At 36.5% G+C, this 27,619-nt stretch overlaps 1 protein-coding gene across 28 annotated transcripts in view; it reads left to right on the forward strand.

The window, feature by feature from the left end:
* Positions 1 to 9,572: 9,572 nt before the first annotated feature.
* The window catches only part of abi3bp (ABI family member 3 binding protein), a 188,337-nt gene continuing 170,290 nt past the window's right edge, over positions 9,573 to 27,619 (forward strand). For 15 of the 28 annotated variants that reach the window (XM_031896027.1, XM_031896042.1, XM_031896036.1 and 12 more), the window contains exon 1: positions 9,575 to 9,825. In XM_031896027.1, the coding sequence (XP_031751887.1) occupies positions 9,747 to 9,825 (79 nt within the window). In that variant the 5' untranslated portion in view covers positions 9,575 to 9,746. 28 annotated transcript variants of the gene reach the window in all.

Genomic DNA, 27,619 nt, shown 5'->3' on the forward strand with positions numbered 1-27,619 from the left:
TCTAAATAAGTACATATAAAGATATGTACTTATTTAGAATTCAGTATAATGGTATAATGGGTTTAGTGCTTACCAAACAAATATGAATTAACAGAAGGATATAGGTGAAATCAGACAAAGACAAAAGGTCCACTGCACCCACCCATTAACAATATACTGGATAACTTTATCAGTGTCATGCTCACTTTAAAGGAGAAAAGAAAGGTAAGAACTAAGTAAGCTTTATCAAAAAGGTCTATGTAAATACAGCCTTAAGCACTCACAAAAACAGTGCACTGAGTTCCCTGTCAAAAGATTTGTTGTGTCTGTTTTCCTCTGCCAGAGACACGCAGCTCTCTGCTCTCTCCCCTTTCCTGCAGCAAGAAGCTGACTCATAGTCTGATTAACTGAGCATGCACACGTGGTCTGGGTCTCCGTGCAGAAGAGAATGGGAACTTTCTTTACACAGCTCAGCATTTTTTTCTTCCTGTTTGGCTTCAGATCATCTGAACAGGAGAAGTATGGGGAGACTTAAGGGCACTATTGAGACAACTGAAGGTATGCCTGCAGCTTGATATTAACTCTTTATTAGCCTTTCCTTCTCCTTTAATGCAATTCATTAAGAATTCTACAATTCATTATGCATTTTTCACAAGGACTAAATTTTATCTGCAACTTGCTAGTTTTGAAGGTTAAAACTACCAAATGGTTGCCCTTTTATTAGCCACCATTGGAATCACTTGTCAGGAGCTGGGAATTATGGGAGCTAAAATATGAAGCTGGCCACTGCTACTATAATTAATTAATGGATAAGCCATAAAATGAATTAAAAACTGATAAATTGAAAAAGTAAAAGCCAAACTTACTATCCATATTTGATCATAACTAGTGAGGTGTCAACTCTATTGCATTCGAGAAAATTTTGTCTTCTCTTTAAAACTGTAACAACTGTTTTAAACATATATTTAAGAGCAAGCCCAGTTCTTATTATTAAACAAATTAAATAAAAATAAATTTTTTTAAGCACAAGCTAAATCTGCTCCAGACCACAATTTTTTAATTTCTTTTTTCAGTGAGCACTAAAATGGTCAACATTTCAAATGGAGAATAAATGTAAAATGTATAGAAAATAAAAAAGCTGAAATGTATATATTGTGTCAAGATCTAACCTAGTTACCTAAGCTATCTTTAAAAAGATTGATATAAAAGAATAATGCGCTTGACACAAGCAAGTGCAAACACATATCCATGCACAGTTTCTTAGTTACATATTAAATAATCAGTTGGCTCCTACATTTAACATTCTTGGGCTTAAATCCCTCTGTCCAAGAACATGGGGATTTATCATGTGTGTGTGTGTAAGTGTATATACAATGATCTTTCTTCTAAGCAAGCTTTCAGGGTTTCCAGAACTTTGACAAATGAACCTGAAGTTTGAAAATGATTCCGGGAGCTGTCAGTATTGCTTAAAGCAATAGTGTGTCACTATGTACTCAGTTTTATTTGTATTATGTGAAGAGTTAGGTGATTTAGATTTGAAAATATGTTAAATCTCTGCTCACCACAAAAACAAAAGGACCACATTCTTTATATTCTCTCCAGATAGAAAAGAAAGCAGAACCAATAAGCCACACATACTGTATATACTGGCAACCTTCTCTGTGCCCTATCCATGTAACAAAAAAGCAGTTATTTTTGCAGAGTTGCTAGTTTAAAATAGTCAATTATTGACTTACATAAGCTGTCCCATCATCACTGCTCAGTTATGTTCTGGGCACACATGATAGAGGACCTTTGCAGCAGTGTGTTGAATATTTTGGCAGAATCTCATGGATGTTTTAGTGCCCCATTTGCTTTCTTTGGGCCAACGTCTTGATGTAAAAAACTGCATATTAAAACATTTTCTCCTAAGCCAAATGTAAAAATGTAAATAGGGTAAATGTCAAGTTAATAATTTTGTGTCTTGGCATTGCAAAATGATGCAAATAACCCTTTATGCAAAATGCTTTATACTGAAGAATCCAGCTGTATGGCAATTTAGCTATGTGGGCAGGAAAAATGTAAAGCCACATTTTTGTTATACATTGGCATTACAAGAGACTAATCTGTTCGTTTGGAGTCAGTTTGCTAATTCATTTCTTCCATTCACTAACACAGCAAATGGCATCACACAAATTGCCCCTAACAGCTTATGTGACTAATGAATGAGAAATGTCATTGTTCTGAATTGATACTATTCATAGATACACAAATTTTATATATACTAAGAATACAAATAGTTTGACCTTTAAATTCAAACACATATTAACTCAAATGCTTTTTTCTATTTGGAAAAATCTGGTATTATAATTATAGAAGGGCCCATCCCTTCTCCCCTGGCATTCCTAAATTTAGCTCTGATTTGAAATAGCTATCAGCTAAAACCACATGTGGCGTAAGTTAAAAAAATTATATTTAAGCATTATTACAACTTAATCAGAACAAATTTATATGGGAGAAAGTGCTCAAGGAAACGTTTGAAATTTTTCTTAAAACTGTAAAAGTTTATGTTATCCAGGCTCTAAACAATAGACTCTAGACTCTAATCTTGTCAAACATGATTGTGTGCCTATTTATAAGCTTTACAATCCTTCCATAATTGGCAGCCTGTGGCCTACAGTATATAACTAAATGGATGTGAGGAGCTGTAGGCTAGAAAATATTCTAATTTTAACATAAGAGATCTGAACAAAATTATTTTGGGATTATTTATAATCACTAGGACCATTGTTACTTAAAGAAATGGGTATAAATTTGCACCCAATAAAGCATCATGCACAATTAGATTGCACCAACTTGTACTTAGCTGTACAAAAATATTGCACCAATTTGCTGGGTGGACTGACTTTTTGACATGAGATGCAAAGTGCAGAGATCTCCGGCTCCGTGCAGCCCTGTACATAACACATGCCTTACCAGAGGTAAATACACAGGTCCCTTTAAGCGGTGTAGAAGTTGAAGTGCATGTTAAGTATACTCTCTGCCAGCATGTCACCCATTCTCTTACAGCTACAAGTTGTGCCATTTATGAACTATTAATTTACATGAGCAAACATCTGCATCTCCAAGAACTGACATGCAATTTTACTTGGAATTGCAGCAATTGGTTGGCATTCTCACAGTAACTATTTTAAGGGGTGGCACATTTTGCCATTTACAAGTGTAAAAAGTCCTTAACTCACTGCAAATACACCCCATATTCTTTTAAAAGCAAACTTTATTCACAGACTGTACAATGTTGTTGGTACCTAAGGAAGGGAATTGATTTCTTGCCCTTAAACATGCAACATGCAATTTTGCAATTACATTGAAAACCTAGAAACGAATGTTGCAGTGTGAAAAAAACACATTGAGTGTGTGCATTTTTTTCTGCAATAAAGTCCTTCAGTAAATGAGCCCTTATTTGCTTTAGTAGTTCATCTTGCTGACATTGTCAGCACCAGCTTGAGAGCTGCAGGCTACATCAATGATGTAGGCAGAATTATTGCTAGGGGTAAAAAATAAGCATTGTGATATTTGCACACTAGGCATTAATAGTAGGATAAAAACAAAAAAGCTTTCAATAGAATATCAATGGATCTATGACACAGTTTTCTTGTCTGCAATTAGGGTAGCTTGAAGAGATTTAAGCCCAGTCCTCAACATGACTTATAAAACTATATTTATAGGCTTCCTCCTAGCCAGTTACAAGAAGTGTTTGATGCTGCCAAATCCCCATATCAATTAAATTTAGATTCATTTGTGTACCAGTTAATTTCACTTGCCCTGTTCTTTTTATATCTTCTGTAACTATAGCAAAGTTACCTTCTCAATCCATGAATTAAAAAAAAATTGTAAATGCAAAAACTTCAAATTGTATATTGAAATTGAGATTTAAGAAATATACTTAGAATTTATTAGAAGTGGCATGAGTATTTTTTTCCCCAGTCTTTGGAAATATGATTTGATATCTACATATACAGAGCACTAGCTGATATACCATGTCATTTAGGAAATGTTTTACTACATCTATAAATTAATGGAATTTTTCTAAAATAATTTTTCTAAAAAGCACTCTCTATTGCAAAACAAAATCAGTGCTATTGTATGCCACAATGTCATCTGTCAGAGAAGTAGGTAGGCCTTTCTGATCATTGTATATATGAAGTTATATATAGTTATGTTACTCTCTTGTTCCTATTTATATATACATACATATATACGGTATATATTGTGAGAGTTACAGTAAATAAGATTGCTGTTTTTATTTTCCACCAGCATTAAAGGTGATATACAGGTAGTACCAGCAAGTAGTGCTGTTTTCTTGTTAGCGGCTTAGGAAAAGCTGGATAAATGAGTCCCTGACATAAATGGTAAGAGTGTAGGAAAGACCTTGCATTCCGTACTCCATTTAGTATTTCAGTTGGCCAGCAGTAAGTAGCTGCCTGATTGGGCTGCAGGTGAGCACCAAACAAAAGGGCTGTGGGATTACACAGAATTGTTGGTGGTTGGTCGTTGACTGACAGAGTGGTTTGCTCTTAGAGCGGGGCACAGGGCAGTGTGTGTGACTGTGTGAGGAACTCTCAGAGAGGCTGGGGGTGTTGCCTGCCACTGCAAGAAGCAGAGGGGCCATGACCATGTCTATGAGTGCTGGAAAGTCAAGGCTTAGTGAGAAGCCAAAGTGTACCAGAAGCTAGTGAGCTGGTATCCTAGGAGGGGAGAGACAGCAAGACTACATCAGTAGCCTGAGTGTTCACCAGTGTGAGAGTCACCGTGGATGTCTGAAGCTCATTGGGGATGGTGAGAAGCTCCAGGAAAGGGTCCCAAAATGTGAGAGTTACCCTGGAAGGTGAGAACCCCAAAGTGTTGGGAGGAGTTTACCCCGAATAAACTTGTGTTCTTTGCCTGACAAAGTGGTGTCCCTGTCTCTATGTTCCTGATTCTCTGCTTACCTGTCTAGCAGCTAATTCCCCCAAAAATTACATGTACAAGCAGACGGCATGTCACAATATATATTTGTACACACACACATATCTGGGACCTCCAGTATCTTCTGTGTACATGATTTTATTTTTTTGACTGACTAATTTGCCACAGAAGGGGAATTCCTTTGATACCACAAAGCACCTATCTGACTAGTTTCTTGACCAACTGTATTAATATTGGTTACCTTGCATTTTTCTCTTGCTTGCATACATAAATGTATGGTTTTGCGTTTGATATGCTAGAATTGGAAAAATAGGTTCTATAGCATTGGTATGAGGTCTCCTAAGTAAAATTTAAAGTCTACTTCACTAAAAGGGTTAGACAGCCTATTGTATTTGCTTCAAGGAAAGATTTTACAACAAGTTTAAAAAACATGTTTCCTATTTTATTTATTTTGTTTCTTTTAATCTTAGTGAGTGTCTTTATGTCCTCTAGAAAGATGGATTGGCAAATCAACATAAAAGAAATATTGTTGCATGGTCCTCTCATATATTTATAGAAAGTGGTCATAATCACCCATTATGTGCTTCTTCTCCAGTATAAACAATATCAACGTGACCAACGTATCTTTACAAGCAAGATCTTACAATGCCCCTTTTGTGTGCTTTAGATATAAACTGTACTCTGTTCTCTAGAGGGAGGCTTTGAAGTGTTTAGTAACACTTCATTTACTTCTTTTAAGTATATTAAGTTATATAATAAAAGTCACAAAGCTCGCACATGGTCTTCCAAACCATATAACCAATCAGGTACTGCCTTTTAAACAGGTGACCAGCAAATGCTCCATGATAATTGGTTGCTATGGGTTACTAGACATGTTGCAAACATTATGCCAGTTTAACCTAATGCAGGGCAATATTTTATAACTGTGAATTGTCAATGCATGCTACATAGTTATGTCTGTTGTCTGTTAATATTCTAAGGTCCATCTTCACCAGTGATTCCTCTAATGCAACCTACATATTTTAAAACTTCTGATGCAAAATGTATCCATTTTTCTATTAACACTAAGGGGCCCATTTACTTACTCACGAACCAGCCGAATGCGTCCGATTGCGTTTTTTTCGTAATGATCGGTATTTGCCAATTTTTTCGGAAAATTATTGCGACTTTTTCGTTGCCATTCTGAATGTTGCGCAAAATCTGGCGATTTTTTCGTAGCGTTAAAACTTGCGCGAAAAGTCGCACCTTTTTCGTAGCCATTCCGAAAGTTGCGCAAAATGTTGCGATTTTTTCGTAGCGTTCGGATTCATTCAAGCTTCAGTATGGTGAATTTTCTTGGGCCAGGTTGGAGCTGCAGGGTGCCATTGAGTCCTATGGGAGGCTTCCAAAATCATGCTAAGTCTGAAAGTTTCGCCTGCCGCTTACGAGCGCTCAATACGAAAAAGTCGTGACAAGATACGAGCGAATCGTAATGGCTACAAAAAACTCACGTTTTTTCGCGAAAATCGTATTGGTAACGAAAAAGTCGCGACAATTTCCGAAAAGTCGTAAAGGCGCAGAGAGAATCGCAAAAAATACAAAAAAGTCGCAAAATGTTCGTTTTTCAATCGGAATTTTTCCAATTCAGATTCGAATTCGTGTCTTAGTAAATCAGCCCATAAGGGGCCCATTTACTAAAGTTTGTATTTTGTTCGTGTTCAGGAATCGTATTCGTGGATTAAATTAATTACTCAAAATACAACAATTTGTAATTTATTAAGTGTAAAAACCATGAAAAACACATTTATACAAAACTTTACTATCTAAAAGTTGAGGTCATGTTGAAGCTGATGGGAGCAGTCCTAGGCAAATTGTAACAATCTTTATTTAATTTGTAGTTTTAGATGTTTTTATTATTTTTTCAAAGACCACACCAACTATTAAAATCAGAATGTTAATAAGTGGGCCTCCCCCTTGTGGATTCTATTGATCTCATAGTCATCAGAAAACATAACAACAGTACTAAAAATAAACATTTCTAAATTATTGAATAGTTCGTTAGTTAGTGATGTCATTCTCAGAACCTGAAGCCCCACTTTAGTGCAGACAGATGACCCTAATTACCTTGTTCACAATGCAACACTGGTGTGCCTTGCAATAAAAAAGGTCAGTTAGTAAAGCCAAATGCTGCCAAATGCAACCTAATTAAGTTATTTAAGTACTGTAATTTTTACTGATGATCAGTGATAAAATTACTTTCAATTAACTTTACTTTAAAGGGATTCTGTCATGGTATACTTTTTATTTCTAAATTACACTGTTTACATAGCAAATAATTCACTTTACCATTTAAAAATTTTTTCTTGAACCAACAAATGTATTTCCTTTTAGTTGTAATATAGGTGTGAAGGCAGCCATCTCAGTGCATTGTGCCTGATTTTGAGCTTTATAAAACTCATAACGAGCATATGAGCTTTAGGGCTCTGGCACACGGGGGAGATTAGTCGCCCGCGATTAACTCCCTGTTCGCGGGCGACTAATCTCCCCGAGTTGCCTACCCCTGCCATCCCACCGGCGAACATGTAAGTCGCTGGCGGGATGGCAGACGCGGCGGGGCGATTTGCGGAAATCGCCGAAAAAGCCTCACGAGTCTTTTTCGTCGATTTGCGCGAAATCGCGCCGCCACGTCTGCCATCCCGCCGGCGACTTACATGTTCGCCGGTGGGATGGCAGGGGTAGGTAACTCGGGGAGATTAGTCGCCCGCGAACAGGGAGTTAATCGCGGGCGACTAATCTCCCCCGTGTGCCAGAGCCCTTAGAAAGAGCCAGTGCTACACTTAAAACTGCTTTCAGATAAGCTATTGTTTCTCCTACGCAGTGTAACTGGAGTCATGAGTCAGACTTAGATTTTGATTGCTATTCTGATATCTATCACTTTTCGCAAGACAGGTGTCGGGGAGCTGCTATCTTGCTACTGTCCAATTGTTCTGCTGACTGGCTGCTGGGGGGGGCAAGGGAGGGGTGATATCACACCAACTTGCAGTGCTGCAGTAAAGTGTGACTGAAGTTTATCAGAGCACAAGTCACATGGCTGTGTCACCCTGGGGAATGAAGAACGTGTCTTGTCCCATGTACAGTTTCAAAATTACATATAAAAAAAATCTGTTGTGCTTTTGAAAAACAAATTTCAATGCAGGATTCTGCAAGTGAAGCTTTATTATGGGAATTTGCCAGGCATGCAAGTATTTTAGTTCTTTTTCAAAGAACATTTATTATTACAAATATGCTGAGGGTGTTGGCCACATTAAGTTGGAAGATTTACATCCTCCTAAATATGCTTGTGCGTTTGCATACAAAAAGTCACGGTTGCATAAAAAGAGTCGTGGCATAAAAAAACTTACGGTTGTGTTGAATATTTTGTGGTTGCATCAAAGTGGCTTACTTAGCTTAAAGGAAAACTATATCCCCCAAAAATACTTTTTTGGTAGTATGTGCTATTGGGTAATCCTAAATAGAAAATTGCCATTTTAAAAATGCTTAAGGGCTGCCTCTTGGGATCATAGGATTCACAGTGCACACAAACAAGCCAAGGCACGCATACATGCTAGGCCATCAGCCAATGGACAGAGTTCTGTCTTTTGCTTCCACACTTCTTCCTGTTATAGTTAGAGCTGCATTATTTCTGGTCATGTGATCTCTGAGGGAGCACACAGCCCATCACTAAATTGTGGCTCAAGGGAAAGGATGTAAAAGGGCAATAATGACTAATATATATTCCAGTTTGGTGAGATTTTTTAATAGGTCACATAATATAAACTGTTAAGTATTCATTCTGGGGGTATAGTTTTCTTTAATACTTTGTGGCAGATTTATCAATATGTGAGTTTAGAGCTTAATACATAAAAACTCACCCACGTTCTATTCATTCCTATTGGATTTTTAGAAGTGTATTTATCAATGAGTGAAAGTTATGAGTTCACCATTTGATAAATACTTCTAAAAATCCCATAGGAATGAATAGAATATGGGTGAGTTTTTATGTATGAAGTTCTAAACTCACATTTTGATAAATCTGCCTCTGTATGTTACAAAAGTTTATTTTAAAGGAGGCATTTGTCAAGATTATGTTGAAAAGTGTTTTATATGTGACAATCGCAATACCTCTAAACGGCTGGTGTGTGCCATTGCTCTAAATCCAAAAGGTTCCAAACTGCAGGGCTGTAATCCAATCAAGCAAAAACAGTGAACAGCGTGATGTTTAGCTGAAAGTATGAATTGTAGGGATCTATGCTTTTTGTGATTTTTCTGGAAATATATAATAAGGTGACTATATTTTTATATCTGTAACCCTTGTTATAATTTAAGGGGGCCTGCTGGATTGTAAAATGGAACCTGAATCCAGCATTCCATTAAACCACTGTTATATGCTAAGCAACTCATATAGCAGCACAGAAATAAAGCTTAGAGGTTTGCATCACACTCCTTTCCAAATTTGTCACATACTTCTGTTTTATGAGGATCCACGTACATCATCGTAGTTTGAACTTCCCAGGAAAGCTATGCAAAAAGAAAAAAAAAAATCACTCTGTATTCTTTGTGTTCTGCTTTGCAGCACTACCTAATAGTAGCCAGAGAATCATTACATAAGCAACCTGATATTACATATATGCAAATGAAGAGCAACATTTTCAGAGACAGTGTGGGATGTCGTCATATCTCCTCCCACTAAAGCTCATGTCAAAGTTGCAGCCTCTGTCAGTGCAAGAGCAGAACTGCAAACTCGAGATACCTTGCACTGTGTTCCATTCCAGCATCTCTCATTGTGCTGAGGGATTTCAATCATGATATCAACAATCTGGCTTCTGCTCTTCTGTGGGATTATTTCAGAACACCTTGCAAGTTCACAGAAATCAACAAAAGGCAAGTAGCATTTCTTTTGTGTATGAGTTTAGCTCCAGCAAACTTCAAAGCTAAATTCCTGCAAGGGATTCTTTTAAATGGGGGTATAACATATGGCTTGCTGTTGGACAGTGTGTGGGCATGGCAAGGTTTGTTTTAACTCTGATAAAGCTTTCTTTGTTGTCATATATTTTTTTAATTAAGCTTCTCACCTAGTATTGTAATTTGTAATAACAGTTTCATAACAGTGATATAGTGCAAGAGAAATGTGCTTTTAACATACAACCTTTGCCTGTATGTGTTTCAGCTTGATATTATTATATATGTGCCTGTTGTAGTACAGTGTGCAGGGAAAAATCTTTTGCAGAACACAGACACTCCCCCTTTCCTTGCTGGGCTCATCATTCTAAGTAATTTCGTTCTGGCATATCATTGCTCTGCTGCTCTAACAGCTGGTGTCAGATTCAAATATTTTTGGATCTACAGATGTTTGGATTTTACAGAAGTTGGCATGTGTTTGCTTCCACGACCTGATAGTGATTTTTGTTTTTTTGTCCAATAACAAACATAACGTTTTGTTGGTATGTTATGTTTTAGTAATTAAAAAAATGATAGACTTTTCAACATCAATGCCATCCCTTTAAATGTGGTCCCATGTAGTCAGGGTTATGTGAGCGAGCTCTGAGTTCCTGCCCCTGGGTGTGGGGCTTTAACATGAAGTGCCCTTGCTAAAATTACATGTTATTTCATTGGGTGGGAACTGTTAGATGTTATGAGTATTTAAATCAAAGATGTCAAATGTGGGTCCCTCCAGCTGTTAAATGAAAACAGTCTCCTGCCTCCAACAGTTATAGGCTGCCAGGTAATGCTGGTAGTTGTAGCCTAATAACAGCTGAAGGGCCAATGGCTGGGTATTCCTTATTTATTTAATAGTTTTTCAGATGGGGACACATTTAATGGGGTCCTCACATCCCTAACCCTGGCAGGCAGGACAATGACAGAATGTGAAAAGGATTAGCGACACATGGTTTAGTTTGCCATTACTGAACTGATTCCAAGATAGTGCAAATAGGGATACATTATGAACACTCTGACATTAAGCACATTATTAAGTGTTTCTTTTTGCAAACATTAGAAGGAATTTTCTGACTGAAAAATGAAAGCTGAGTAAAGTCAATAAAGAACTTTGAGAGAGTAAACTTTGCACACAGAATAACAGAAGGAGGTGGGGGTACATTACACCACAGTAAAATGGTCATATTGTTAAAATTGGAAGCAAACTGGTAATCATGAAAAAGGACAGCCTTCTTCCCTCATTGTTAACTCATTCATTGGAAGTTTGACAGAACAGAAATGGAGGGAAATGCTCCGGGTAGTGATAAAAGTATTTAGCAATATAACATTTTCCAGCTTCTCTGTTCTCTGGAGACTTATTTTACAGCAAAAACAGCCTGTTTACACGGATGGTATTAAAAAAGGGTATAATAAATATGTTTATAAAAGTAAGGCCAACTTTTATTCTAACCACTACCCCACAGCAACCAATTAGATGTTTTACTTCATTATTCAAATGCACTAAACCATTGCTGTCCAACTTTTCCACTTCAACAGACAATAATCTGATATACAACATGTTTGCAGTCTGACTTGTTGAACCAGTGATGTCATACAAATAAGTCTGTGAAGTCTATGAAGCCCAAGGGGAGCCTGGGGGCTTTTAAAATGTCTTATAGAGGTTCATAGTGCAGATAACTTACTGGATCTGGAACTACTTTCACATACAGTGGCATACAATATATCAGTTGCAGATGACCCTCAATCCCAGATACTGTTACTGATTTCCATTTTAACCAAGTATTTAGTATGCTCAGTATGTCCACACATGTCTAGCCTATGGATATCTAAGTTGCATCTGTATCAAAGAAATACCATTCTTCTTCCCACCCAGGATGGTCACTCCTCTTTTTAAATATAAGACACCTTTCCAAAAAGCATACCAAAAGGAACTACTTGTTCTACTGTTACCATGTAAAATGCTTTTTTTCATAGGTGCTTCATATTAAAGGAGAGTTATGGCCACCAAACATATTCATAGTCAAGTCTAACCTCCATGTCACCTTTCTTATATCACTGGTTTGTTATCAGGGGAAAGCTAGCAACTTCTCTGTGTATTCCTTCCATCATTTTCATTTACATAGATACACTTGTGGGAGATTTAAGGGGAATGTACGGTAGTAGTTGCACATTAGGAGGCTGTTTTCATTTTTGACTTCAATGTTTTTTTAAACAATATTTGAGATCTTTTTGATGGATAAATCTCAAAAATTCAACTTTGGGAAAAACAATCTTGAATTTGTATGAAGTATATTTATTTAAAAAGTCTCCCTTTTCATATGTATATATATATATATATATATATATATATACAATAGAAAAAGGACATTGACCCTATTTGCAACAACAGTTTCATTAAGCAAGACAACCCAGGACTAAGGATAAAATGGACAGCCTAGATCTTTGAAATTTTGGAAGATAAGTCAGCATGGTTTCCCAAACTATGCAGATGTTTTTTATTCATGTTCTTGTTACTTGGAATTTATCTGTAACCATGCTAACTGTACACTTTTGGCAAATAAGAAAGCATTGAGTCTGATGTTGCAAGCGTGGTATGTTGTTTGCTGTGTAGCTTTGTCCCATTGCTAATTGGTACATTTTGGGAAATCCCTGTACAGGCTCATTCATCCTGTATACAAATGTTTCTACTAAAGGTGGCAGCACCCACTTGTCAGATGCTGTATGTCAGCTTTGGACTCTAGTTAGTGTGCATTTAGAAGCAAGTTAATCTGCAGCATTAATCTCTTTGGTGCCAGGGGCGTATCCAACACATTACTCAGATAACTTTGCCTCTAGCCAGCTATTACTGAGCACAGCTCCACGTGCACTCGCATTTGCTACATTTTAACAGACTCTGCCTCACATACATCAGCTGGATAAGTGGACATTTTATTCCAGGAAAATCTGAAGAACTGGTATGATTTTGTCACATTTTTGTCAGTCACACAATTCTGAATAAAATTCTCATGGGAATACAGGCATTGGAACTTTTATCCAGAATGCTCGGGACCTGGAGTTTTCCAGATAAGGGGACTTAGTACAAGGTACTGTTTTATTATTACAGAGAAAAAGGAAGTATTTTTCAAAACAAATTAGTTGATTTAAATGGTGTCAATGGGAAATGACCTTCCAGTAATTGGAAGCCTTATGGATCATACATTTCCAGATAACAGATCCCATACCTGTACCTTCAGGTCGTCCACTCTATGTTTGCAACAAGTAAAGCTAGCCAAACACAAGTCAGTATTAGCTGCTTATTAGCCACGTGGCAAAGACTGCACTGGCTGTTTAAAAGGGTCCTCCCCCAATAGGTATGAATAGGCCTACAGCATGATCTGATTGTGAGCCTGGGAACCAAATAATTAAATCAGCCTGATTTGCTCACCCACATGCTAAACCACTTGTTCTGTATGTGTATTGCCAATTAAGGGCTTTGTCACATGATGAAGATGGCACCCATCTGTCACTGCACTTCAAATAAACAAGCATTTTTGAATCAAAATCTGCTATGTGTGCACAGTGAATGGTGCCATTACTGTCAAAATCTGCAAAACCGGGATGGGTTCAGGCAGCATATGTCATGCCACAAGTTATATAGCACTAAACTGTCCATTGCAGATAAACCTTAAAAAACCTTATTAAACACTATTCAACAGAGCAAGCTAGAAGTACATGGCCATATATTTAACAATGCCAATGACATAAGTATCGACTGCTTAAGCCCTAAGGGATGCAATTCTACTCCAATTGTGCTCCAGTATGTGCCCCTATTCTTTTGATAAACCCTACTCATTTTGGCAAAGCCAAATAATGTTTAAAGGAACATGGAATTTAAGGCAAAGAACTGAGACATCACAAATATTGTAAGTGACATACACCCCCCTGTTACTTTTGATTGCTGCCTGGAAAACCACCAAAACATTTCAGCTGTAATTTGAAATTGTAATTTAACATTTCTTCCATCCTTAAAATATGTAATCAGCATTTGGGAAAAAGTGAAGCACAAATACATATAATGATAGAGCTAACAGTATATAGATGAAAATACCAACACCCTATAACAGGGATCCCCAACCTTTTATACCTGGGAGCCACATTCAAATGTTAAAAGAGTTGGAGAGCGACAACAAGCATGAAAAATGTTCCTGAGGTTACAAATAGGGGCTCTGATTGGCGATTTAGCAGCCCCTATGTGGACTGGCAGTTTACATGAGGCTTTGTTTGGCAACCAAAACTTGCCCAAAAGCCAGGAATTCAAAAATAATCATCTGCTTTGAGGCCACTGGGAGCAACATCCAAGGGACTGGTGAGCAACATGTTGTTCATGAGCCACTGATTGGGGATCACTGCCCTATAAGGTCCAACACAAATTCATTCAACAAACACCACATGTGGTCTGAGTGGCTGTTTTGACCTCTGTCTTGGATTTGCTGCAATAATAATAAAGAGTAATAATAATAAGAGTAATAATAAAGAGTCACTAGTACCATTGATGTCATTGAGAAAAACACAAATCATTGAAACATGATTATTCAATACTTCATATAGTTGTATAAAGCTTTAAACGTATGATGCATTGGCACAAATATGCGTGCAAACAAATTTTACTTTTATATTTTGTCAGTATATAGCTGCATACAGGCATAGAAAAGTATATGAAATATGAAATAAAGTAGATGAATTTTAAATATAGCACATATGTAGCACTTTATCTTGGTCCGTTGCTGCCCTAGGCACCAGACCACAGTGCACCCACCCACCCACAAATGGGTGGAGGAAGGCCTCAATCAAGAAATCATTCATGACCAGTTTCTTGATCATTTTTTAGTTAAATTCAGTAATATGGTGTTTTCTTATATATCAAGAGGGCATTCATCCCGTTCTTGAAACTAAAGTATCTGCCAGTACAGGTATAGGACCCGTTATCCAGAATGCTCGGGACCAAGGGTATTTGGACCTCCATACCTTAAGTCTGCTAAAAAATCAATAAAACATGATTGTTTTGCATCCAATAAGGATTATTTATATATTAGTTGGGATCAATTACAAGGTACTGTTTTATTATTACAGAGAAAAGGGAAATCAGTAGACGGGCTTTCCGTAATTCGGAGCTTTCTGGATAATAGGTTTCCGGATAAGGGCTCCGATACCTGTACAACAGTTTCAGGGAGAAAATTTATCAACTTCAAAGCGTTCACTTTAGAAAACCCTTAAGTATGGATAAATCATGTCTCAGTTACAATTGGTAGAGACGCTCATTGCTCTTCATACCTTTGAACACATATAAGAAAACGTAAGCATTCATAATTAAAATTAATCAAAAATACGGTTGGTGTATATGCACACACATAGTAGGGATCTTGGAACCTCAGCTGTGAATGATGTTAATCATAACCAATAGATAAGTAGACCACTACATTTCATGCCATTGCTTTTTATATAAAGGATAATAATAGACTAATCTGATTAATTATTTCTATGGCAACGGCATACTTGGCTGTATTCCATAACAAAAGTCATAGTGTCTGCAATCATTCTGACAAGATTCTCTTTTTGTCTTGAGTGGGTTTTACTTCAGGTGTTTTATGTCTATAAAATGTATTGTCTTTTCCTTTGGCCTTGATTAAGCTGTTGTTGAATCTGGCTGATTCATCCTTCTTGCTAATCTTAGCTGTAAATAAAAGTCATGAAGACTTTATATGGGTCATCGTGACAGCTTGCAAGTTTTATTCACTGAAATTATATTTTGGCTGCTAATTTACAAAACAAAAACCCATTATATATTGTATTGGCAGTATACATTTTTGGATACTTTCCCCAGAATATTATATTTCTTTGAGCAAGATTTAGCTAAAGCAATAATGTATTTTGCCATAAGTGTTAGATGTTGCATATTTTACATTATAAAGCATCAAAGTGATTTCCAAATGTCTACAGATATCTTTCACAGCCATGCACCTATACACTGATGTCATGTATAATAGCAAAATATAAATAATTATTTAGAATTCATGTAAGCATTAGAACTGTAAGAACTTAAAACACAATACTTGAGGAAGCTGTTATCCAAGAATTTTTACAACTAGCAAGAGCCTTCACGGAGCATGACTTGGAGGTCAGATGTTACAGAAACACCTTTAAGGCATAATAAAAGAAAATGTTCTTGTGCAGAGAGTGCACAGCGGAGATCGTGAAAACTGTTTTTTTTTCTTCACTGCTTTCTGTTAGCCCTTTAAGTGCCCCTGTATTATTATGGCAAATTTATTATTGTACATAAAATTCAAAGCATCCTGTAAATATTTTGGAGGAAATATGGAGCATGAGTAAATCTATTGCCTGTTCTTTTCCAAAACATTACTCATATACAAAGATCATGAAGGTGGAATATTTGGCTGTAAGGCCTATCAACACACTGAGCATAGACTATATGTGACACATATTTTGGTGTAAAGTACAGGGCAACACTGATGTCATAGGGTCTCATCCTAAAGCCTAGACCGCAATTACTCTTGTGAATTGCATCTGAAATTGCACTATTCACACTGCACAAATGAGCCCTACAGAATCTAACTGTATACTTCCATAATTTGTCTCTTGCTTTCTAATGTGCTCTTTGATGCGCAAAAAGGCTTGGTTGTTGTAAAAAGATTTTTTTCTCTGTACACCTCAAAACTGTACATTTTCATAAGCACAGCCCATGTGATTTTCTTCATTCCCATTTGTTTGTCTATCCGTATAATCTCCTGTTTGGGTAAAATGTTGGTGATTTATGAATTACCTGTAATAGTTACACCATTCTTTATCCTGTCCATTGCCTGATATTCCATATGGCTCATCATTTGATCTTCTCTATTACTTCTTCCTCTACTGGCAAACATATAAGCAAACATATAAGCTATGTTTTGTTTTCACGTCATTTGTACTAGGGTCAAACTGATGACCTTTCCATTTTAGAGTCTGACTCTAAACATCAATATCTGTACATTTTAAAAACTAAGGCCAGGGGCAAATGGAGAGGATTATCTGCTTTCCTCAACACACATTTTTTTTACCAAGAGGAAGGTAAGAGTATCAACTGTCATGCACTTCAACTGAATGCATTTTAGGGACCAATATTCCCTCTGTGTAGCCCCACACAGAGTTCAGTGGAACTACAGAAGAAGTGCATGACAGAGGAAAAAAACACAAGACAAGTGCAAGTCCCAGCCCTGGTTTGTCCACAGACCATATTTTGACTAGTAAAAAGTATATATATATATGTGTATAAAACTCAATTGTTTTAACAAAATTGCACTTTAGATCACTCACAGAGATGGAGGATTTTTTTACAATGTTTTAACAAAATTGCACTTTAGATCACTCATAGAGATGGAGGATTTTTTTACAATGTTGTACTTTCAAACCGTCCACAGTAGTGGAGATATTTCTAACATTGTTGCACTTTGGATTATAGTGTGATACTTAAATGCAATGTATTCAATGTGGAAAACTAATGCACTTTTTTTTTGTATCAGGAAAGCAATGATTATTAATACTTACATGATGTCGGGGGTTAATGGTCACTAGGGGTTAATGTGCATATGATGTCACTGGTACTCCCTGGAATCATGGGAGGAGGCTATTTAAACACAGTTGTTGTATGTAATTGTACCTTGAAAAAGGTCCCAAAAGGGACCGAAACGTCGGTTGTACATGCAATTATAATACACTAATATTTGTTTGAACCACAAGACCCTTGGTGCTGGTTGTGTTTGATTTGGTATATATGTGTACATATATATTATGTGTAGGACCTGGAAGAAGTGTTTGACATCAAAAGTAATAACATTTTATATGATTGGCCATATCATAGAATCAACAACTGGACTGCATAAATGTGAAAAATCCTGAAGGAAAACATTATCCCTAAACAATGTAGCTCTCTACATAAAATATACATTATATAAAATAGCTTATATATAAAATAATATATATATATTATTATATATAATATAATAATTGAGCTACTGTAGCTCCCACTTCTTATCTCCTACACTTATCATGGATAATATAATGTTATAAAATATTTCAAAATCATAACAAATTCCACCCATATCTTCTGTAAATAACTTTCTTAGCCACACAAAATATATATTTTCCTTTTTCTTCCATTCTTACTGCTAAATAAATGACTTTTTTTTGGAACTAACACTTTTGTATTCTTGTTCGCTATTTTTTTCACTTTCAAATATCCCCATGAAAACACAACATAAAATATATTCTACAGAGTATTAGACCACATTCATATGTTATTCCTGCAGTTTTAAAATTCTTGCACCAAATTAAAATGGCATTGATTTTGACACTAGTTATTACTTAAAAAAGAGGTATCTAAGAAACCAATTCTGCATTCAGTTTCTACTTTACCTAATATTGTTAATATTATGAAGAACTGTTTAACTGGGGAATTTGGAATCCAGTTTTGCACAGATGAAACCCATTAAAGAAGATTTTTACATTAGCTAGCTATAAATAATCCTTGGCCTGACACCTGCAGCTGTGTCTGCAGCTGAATTTTGTCCCATGGCAGCTTCAGGATTTGCTGTTGGTTCTAAAGCTTCTTCAGAGCTCAACATAGATGATTTTTACATTTGTCTTACTCTGCATGAGTAGAAAGTATCCTTTGTGGATTCACAATTTCAGTTTTTAGTATTTTGAGGTGTATTTGTACCTGCATGTTTTACAATTGCATTTAACTGGCTATTTTACCAGGGTAGTTGCCAACATACTAAAACAGTGTGTTTGTGTTTCATATGAACATCAAGGACTTGGCTGCCGAGAGGCCAGATGAGCAGGGGGCCCTTTCTCTGACAGATGTACCTTACCAATAAATAATGACATTGACATTTAGTGGATTAAAAAACAGCTACAACTTTATTAAAAATGAAGCAACCTAAATAGCATTATATGCCAGGAAGGCATTTAGCATTTTGATGGCTTTATATGATCAGGAAGGATGGGAAGGGCACAGTTTGGAGAGAGCGTGGCATTTGTGCTCAGGGAGCCCTATAACAATACAGGAAAAACTAAAATATGGGTGGGGTAAGTTAATGAATCCTGCCTAGTAAAACAAACAGCCCTTGATTGCTGGCAGGCAGCCATGGCCCCTAATCCACCAGGTAGGAGGGAGGGTTTCTAATAAGATTTTTCAGTGCCTTGGTTACATAGCTTTTAAGGTGACAGCTCAGAAATGTTTTTTCTAGTCCAAATCTAATTTCACGATACTGTAATACCATAGATATATAACTAGAGTGCACAAAAGTTCTATCATATATCTGAGAAATAGCCCTAAATGCAATACAGACAACAACACATTTAAAGCCTTCTATACCGGAAGAAGGGTTATTGATTTCTAGATGACAAGATGTTAATTGATAGTAATTTCAAACCAGTATCTTTCTTATAAGTGTCAGCCTTATGTAGTTTATTAAAGGGTTGATAGAATAAAGCACAGTTGTTATAGGGGGTGGGATTGTTGATGAAATAAGGTCAGGCAACAATAAAGGGCTTTTTGTAACCCTGTTCTATCCCATATGCTGAGAACTTTATTTCATGAACTCACACAAGCCCTTAAATTACATTTAATATTGGCAATTGATTTGATAAATAGAACAGAACTTTAGAAAGCAGTATGGTTATTCTGCATGTATTCAGGTTTTGTCCACCAACATAATTTTGTTTAAATCTGTAACATGGTATGTAAGTGAAGGGAAAACACATTTAGATTTGTTTGTAGGTGGATTGAAGGTGACATTGCTAGTAACATATCTAAAAATCTGGGAGACACAATATGTAGGCAATAGCTCTACTGCATTTTTTGAACAAAGATGGATAGCATAACTTTCTTCTTTCACCCGAGTTATCCCTAAAAGCCTATGCTATCCATCTTTTCTTTTTGTGATAAATACAGTAGAGCTTTTGCCATAAAATGTGTGTTTTTCACAGTTTATGATTATGGCATATGCTGTGATACCAGTGTGAGCAACCAGGTCATCTAAGCCCCAGATCAAGCATAGTGTTGTGACACCATTGTGGTATGGCATTACTAGTAAATCATGTAATCATTAAAGTTTTTTTTATAACTGCTTTGAAATTAGTTTCATTTGCATGTTTTCACTCATTACATTACTATAAGCAGACCCTGGGACTTGCTGGGAACCCATGAGGTATAGGTGGGCCCAGAGGGGCACTGACTGAGGGGCGCTAAAATGATTTTGCTGTTGGGTCCAGTAACAGACAACTTCAGCAAGCCGAATCGATGCATTTATTGGAGAGTAACCCACAGCAGTGGTGATTTATTGCGGGTAACTAATCTCCTTGTCTGCCATTGCCCTTAATGTTAAAATAAAAATCTACAAAACAAAATGCAACAGTTACCCATTTAAATACAAATGTGATCGAGTGTTAAAACTCGGATTATTTTCAATAAAGCATATTCTTTATATTACCTGTATTATATGTGTTAGGTCTGCAGTAATGGAGGTAAAATGTATTATAAACTAAGAAGTTGTTGAAAGGATGGAGTATTTCGCTTGTTTCCACTCATCAACAGAAAAATGTTCCTTCCCTTTCCCTTGCAGCTATCTAAGCTGGCATGTTTAAACCTGCATTCATAAACAGAGAGCGAAAGAGGGCAACATCTAGGCCTCAGTGACATTCTGGAGAGCTTACAGTGCTCTCCATGTTCTATAAATGGAACAGATGCATCATACTTGTCATTTTACCAAAACATAGAAGATCAGATGGAACTGTGTTGAGCTATGTCTTCCTAGATATTATAATTTTGTTCTATGCTGCACATTCTGTGCTCATTTACACTGTAATGTTCTACTTACACGCTTCTCCATCTGCATGTGCTACAAATTATTTTCACATGCTGACATATCCCCATACATTACTTTAAGTATGTTTCCTCATATAGTGCAACCACAACTGATAAAAGTCACTGTTGGTGTGGTGTTAACATTCCCACAAGTTCCTTTGCAGTGCAACCAATGTCTTTTACTATTTTCCAGACTCTGACTGGCCTTCAAAATACTCTTATCTTTGTAGCGAAATTGCTGCTGATTTTGTTTTTCTTGAAACTTGCTTAACAACAAATGCCAAGTAAGGAAAAGCAGAACATAGAATTGCTATGTTTAAAACTTATTTTACATAAAGGTAGCTACAACTACAAGTCCCAGCATCCCCTGATAGTGATGTGGCTAGCTTATCCTAAAATATAAATATTGAAAACTGGCCTGCTTGGATTTCCAAGACTCAACTAGAAGTTATTAAAAATAACCTGGTTAAGGCTTTAAAAAATAGAATGCAATAAAAGTATGTTTAACTTGTCCTATATTGCTATCAGCCCATACATAGCTTTTGTTATTATTTGTCTGTGTTCCTGACATGCTCTATCTACTAACTGCAAATTCTGCTATTACTACTTCTGGTTTTATAGTAAATGAAAATATAATTACATTATCTAATGGCTTCCACTCCTTTTATAAAAGACACAAGCTATGAACTACAAATGTGTGAATTATTGTGTGTTAGTTAAAGTGTTAACTCACTCGCCTTTATAGTTTCCCTATAAGAAGTACAGACAGAAAGTGTATCTTGATATGTGAGGCAATCAAATTACAATTATTGCTCTTTGAAATTGGAATTTCTTATTTGTCCTTGACACACCTATATTTCTGGGAAGTAATTTATTATATCATCCTTATGAAGAACATACAGTTATATCTTTTGTAATGTTCTCCAGTAGAATTGCAAACCAATGGCAGAAATGTGCCATATTCCTGCATGCCAGATATGTAATAAAAGTAAGCAAGATGCCGCTTTGTGCAAATACCTGTGTGTTCCCTATATTCTAACACCAGGGTAGTCAGGCTGAATATAGCAGAGAGAAGGTACAATGGCAGTTTCCAGAGATGAATGTTTTCCTCAGAATATTTATGAAACAAAAGCATTTGTGAAAACTGTGACCCTCTCAGGTAGAACTGGTTTGATCAAAGATTGATCAAAGTGCCAGTCTTCACAAACATCAGTTACTTATTCAATTTTTGAAAAGCTCAGAGTAATGGATGAGAGGCTAAGTCGCAATGAGAGTTTGGGCTTCCTGGGGCTGTATTATAGTTGCTGGTATTATGATATCATGAACACTTTTATATGTAACGTTGAATGAATATCTGCAATAAATAGTGTCTTGACACAACATTATTTCTGCAGCAATAGGCTCTACATTAGCCTCTAAAAGTGCAGCTTTTAAACACACATAAAAAGACTCACAAAAGGAATTTATTTTATGACCCTTGTTGGTAATAATGTGCTATACACAGAGTGCATAACTGACAGCAGTAAGAGGTTCAGTACATAAAGCCTTATTTTAGCAGGCAAAAAGTACCAGGTATCCATTCACCTTGTGTTTCTTGGTGCTCCTGCATTGTGCATCCTCAGAAACACAGTAGGGGCAGGGGCTGTCCAGGGGAAATCTGTGTGCCTCAGTATGCTTTTAGTATGCTGCTTGTTGTGCATCATTTTAACAGCTCAAAAATATTGTCCATGGTGCAAATTATGGGTGTTAAGGTGCAAATCAAAAGAAGCATGGTGTTTTGGGCACCTTGACTCTTTTATAGTAATGGATTATAATAACAGAATCATTGAATCTGAGTTTACATAACAGTATATTATACATGTTATTCTTACAGACTGGCATTGGAGTTGTTTACATTTCATTCAAGAACAGTGGTTGTTCTATCTATACCAAGCCAAACTGCTCACATTCATTTTATTCCATTAAAATCTGCAGATGCAGTGGTGAAAAGTGGTGTTGCCTAAAGGATAAAGCTGGCCATACACGCACCGATAATATCGTACGAAACCTCGTTTCGTACAATATTCGGTGCGTGTATGGCATGTCGGCGAGTCGACCGATATCGCAGGAAGCTGCTTATATCGGTCGACTCGCCGATCGGCCAGGTTAGAAAATTTTGATCGGGTGCCATACAAGGCGCCTGACCAAAATCTGCCGTCAGGGCTGAATCGGCAGAAGGAGGTAGAAATCCTATTGTTTCTACCTCCTTATCTGCTGTTTCAGCCCTGAACAGTGTGTGGCGGATCTGACGATGTTTCGTGCGACGATGGTCGCACGAAACATCGTCAGATCGCCACGTGTGTGGCCACCTTTAGTATCAGTAACAGGAACAAAAATATGCCAGTTTGTGACATTTGCTTAGGATCACTTTATTAAATTTGAGACCTTACAGAAGCATTTTATATTGCCCATAAATTGTAAACGTCTGCCCATGAAAATTAACTTTGTGCTGATTTTGATGGCATTTTGGGCACATATTTAGAATGACCTATTTAGAATGACCTGAAGCAAAAAGAACATCAGTTCATTTGTAAGAAAGACATATATATTTAAATTGTAGATCTTACTATGTGTGTTACATGAGTATTTCAATCCTGTTAAAATTACCGTATATACTCGAGTATAAGCCGATCCGAATATAAGCCGAGGTACCTAATCTTTCCTAAGAAAACTGGAAAAACTTATTGACTCAAGTATAAGCCTAAGGTGGGAAATATAGCAGCTACTGCTAAGTTTCAGTAATCAAAATAAATACCAATAAAATTACATTAATTGAGGCATTAGTGGGGTATATGTTTTAAATATTCATTTTAAAAGAAAAACAGTAAACTAGCTCTGTAAGTGAAGAAGAGGGTCAACAAAAACAATATGAATACTACCCCACGCTCATTGCGCATTGGCAAACTGGCAGCAGACCCGGTTCCGGAGAACATGTAAGGGGAACTAAGTATTGCGACTGGAAGTGGGCCAGGGCACTGGAGGGTCTGGTTGCGGGGGGCCTAATTTGCACACAAAGGACAGAGGGTGCTAGTCTGGAGGGACCCTTGGCACCTTGACTCGAATATAAGCCGAGGGTAACTTTTTCAGCACATTTTGGGTGCTGAAAAACTAGGCTTATACTCGAGTATATACAGTATATAGATCCATTCTATGAATGATTTATAACTGATATTTTTTTATTATAAAAATCTTCCAATAAATAACCTATTAAAAAATCTGTATGTCATAGAACCATTATTAATATAACATTTTCTTGTATACTAGCTGGGAAAGTCCATCAGTTAAGCAATACATGTGTCAAGTATTGCCAAAATTGTACACTGAAGCCTGTTGTACAAGCATTCCAAACTAGCAGTGTTAGCATGTTTTGAATTATAGGCAATGGAAAGAGTGATCTTTTTAATAAAGATTTATTCACAACAAATTGACAAATTATTTTGTTAAACAGCCTTTTACTTGTAGCTGGGAGTTTGAAGCATTTCAGTGTTGAGTAACCAACTCCACAAGGATCAGAAGTTTATCTCTTAAGGCTGCACAATTTTCTAGCCATGTTGGCTAATTATGGCAAAACTGGCATACCAACTTGTACTTTGTGTTGCCTACTTTATGTTGAACGATGTTGGTGTGGGACTCTCAATCTGGGATTAAGTACTATGAAACGTAAGCAACGACTGTGGTGCTCTGTTGTGAACAGCTACTAGTGTATCCAGGTAAAAGCTTGCATTGGCGCAGTCCATGCTTGTATAAAAAAAAATACCACAGAAGAAATCGTAACTTAATGTTTTAGCTGGATCCCCGTTATTTGTCAAAGCACACTAGCATGTTGACAAAAGCTGGGGAGAGTAGGTTTGTTATATATAATAATATATAATAAATCACATAAGTTCTGTGAGTTCAAATTTCTACCATATATACAGGTATGGGGTCTCTTATCCAGAAACCTGTTATCCAGGAAGCACCACATTACAGGAAGGCTATCTCCCATAGAGTAAGTTTTAAGAAAATAATTGTTTTTAAAAATGTCCCTTTTTCTCTGTTAAAATAAAACAGTATCTTGTACTTGATCTCAACTGAGCTGCACAAATCTATATTGGTGCAATAATAATTCTATTGGATTTATTTTGGAAGCCTTCATGTCCTAACCATTCTGGATAACAAATCCTATACCTGTATGTATCTTGAGAAAGATGCTGACCTAATAAATCAGTGCCTGGTAAACAAGTCTCTGGAGTGCACCATCTTTTCTGGTTGTGCTCCTTATGGTAGCACTGTGGCTACAGGAATGCACTTGCCACAATCAGGTTGATGTATCTGCCCACTGTGAATGGAAATACCCTAGAGGACAGGAATATGGTATGTACAGGAAGTGGAGTGAGTGTGCTCATGCAAAAAAAAAGCTAAGGAAAAAACTTGTGAGTAAATGTTCATATGGTTTTGGATTAAATAACATTAATAGTCACCATAGGCACTGTCAAAGGCAAGTTGTACAGTACAGTCTGCCAATAAATCAGTCTGTACTGCTTTTAGAGGAACAAGCTTTGATTTTGTTGAACATATTATGTGGCTTTGATTTTTGCAATGTTATTTTTGCGGAAACTCTGCTGTAAATAAACACAGTCAGGTACCCTAGGTTTTGCTGTCTTTTACAAAAAGTATTACCACCTCTGCCATTTAAGAGAATTCCTCCAAAACAAAGTAAGTTTTTATCAGTGGACGCAACCCCTACCCCTGTACAAACATTTCATGTTATATGCCAAGATTTATTAAAAACATAGCAACCGATTTCTTAAAGAGATACTGACACCAGAAATTAAACCTTTTTTTACATCTATCATAACATTGTCTTTGCATGACCTTCATTTTTGTCATAAAAGTATTTGCCCTATGCTTTTATATTACCTGTCTGATCCCCCATTTTCCCCTATAAGGGGGCTGCCAAATTTGTCCAGCAGGAGGCCATTAGCTTTAGAAGCTATAACTGACAGGCTGAGAAGTGACAGTCAGGTTGGCAAAACAGTCAGGTTTAGGAAGTTCAAGTAACAATTATTTACAAAAGCAAATCTCTCAGCAAAAATCAATCAACATGACCTATAGGCAACTTTTTATGTACATTCATATTTTGAGGAGTCGTTTTTTAGTGTCAGTATCACTTTAAATTTTTTTAAAAATTTTATTGCCTTTCAATAAAATCCACAAACAGCAAATGCCCTTTACTTGTTCTTCTTAGCTTAAATGAAAGTTATTTTTTTATGGCAAACTTTCTTCACTGACCATCCTCTGAAGTTCCACAGAGCATACTTCAGTGTCAAATGTCGAAATGTCATCAATGAAGAGCCTTATTGTATGGTATTGCCCTTAAAAGCTTTCCAAAGAAAGACTACAGTAGCGAAAACCATACATTCGGTACCTTATGCATGAATATGCAAAACTGCTATTTAAAATCTGGCTCCAACATTCCATCTTTGTAAGTAAAAGTAGCAAAAATTACCTAAATGACTCATGAAATTGTAACTTTACTTCCACTACAAACCTAAAACTTCACACCCCTAGCACAAGTCAAGTCTAGCACTTAAGTGAATCTTTCCTCAACAAACATATAATATTTCATTGAAAGTAGAATGCTATGTTCCTCTAAATGTTTGTTGTATCTTAGCCAAGTGGCATACTTTCAAATATGTCAAAAGTGATAAACATTTCTAATATGAAGGTATGGTCATTAGAATAACAAAATGTATACTGCTTCTTCCTTTGCACCCTTGTTCATTTAAATCAATATAATATGATTTCATCACACTTTAGGCAGGTCTTAACTTAGTATAGTGGTTATTGTGATATTTTGGTATGACATTTATACCTGTATTTGATTATATTGCTCTATAATGCTTAATTTGAATTGAAAAGATAAGCAAAACACTGTTCTATGTGATAAATAGTCTTGGTAGTTAACACTTGTTCGGGCTAAGCAAAGTTGTACCAGACCAGTGTCTCAAAACAACTAATCAGATGCATTCATTTATTGTTCCAATAGCCCTAGTTTAACTGTTATGCAAATACAAATAATAAAAATTGAGGCCTCTTTTTGTTAGGCTTAAAGGCTTTACTGTTCATTCCTGCAACTAGCTACATATGATCTGTCCATGTATAACTGCCATAACTTGCATAAGCTGCACAACCAACATCACACATTTTCAGGGGTTCTCCCTGAGTCCTTTTTGGATGAATAGGACCTATACAGGAAGTAGGCTGTGAAAGTACAGTACTTGAATAGTCTTATTGACTCTTATGTTGCCATCTATACAGTAATCTGTATTTTGTACAGTTTAATAGGAATGATCTGGTAGTGCAATACATGAATAGAAAAGGAAAATAAATAAGGGGCAATTTAGGAAACCCCTGCGTGCAAGTGCAAGAACACCAAGGGGTGCAAGACTGTGCCCCTTAGTGCTCATCTTCGGAGCACTTTTGCACAGGGGTGTGTTACTTTTTGCACTGAGAGCCACTTCACCCTGTACCTAGTTTGCATGGTAGGGGTGTGAGTACAGAAACTTATGGACAAAAAATTTCTATTAATTCTATTAATGTTTCTATTAATTCAGTTTAAATTTTTCCAATAGACTTCAATAGAGTTTTCACGTGATAAAGTTTTGATTAATTGAATTGCATCTCAAGGAATCAGTTCTGGGCTTCTGCATCTATTCAATAATCTAAAGGTAAAAAATGTTTATTTGAAAAATCCACACTGAGGAATGTCACCCAAGGTAACAGAATTGCCATTTTGACAAAACCTTTATTTCCATTTTA

This window comes from Xenopus tropicalis, chromosome 2 (genome assembly GCF_000004195.4).
Source record: "Xenopus tropicalis strain Nigerian chromosome 2, UCB_Xtro_10.0, whole genome shotgun sequence".
Lineage (NCBI taxonomy): Eukaryota > Metazoa > Chordata > Amphibia > Anura > Pipidae > Xenopus > Xenopus tropicalis.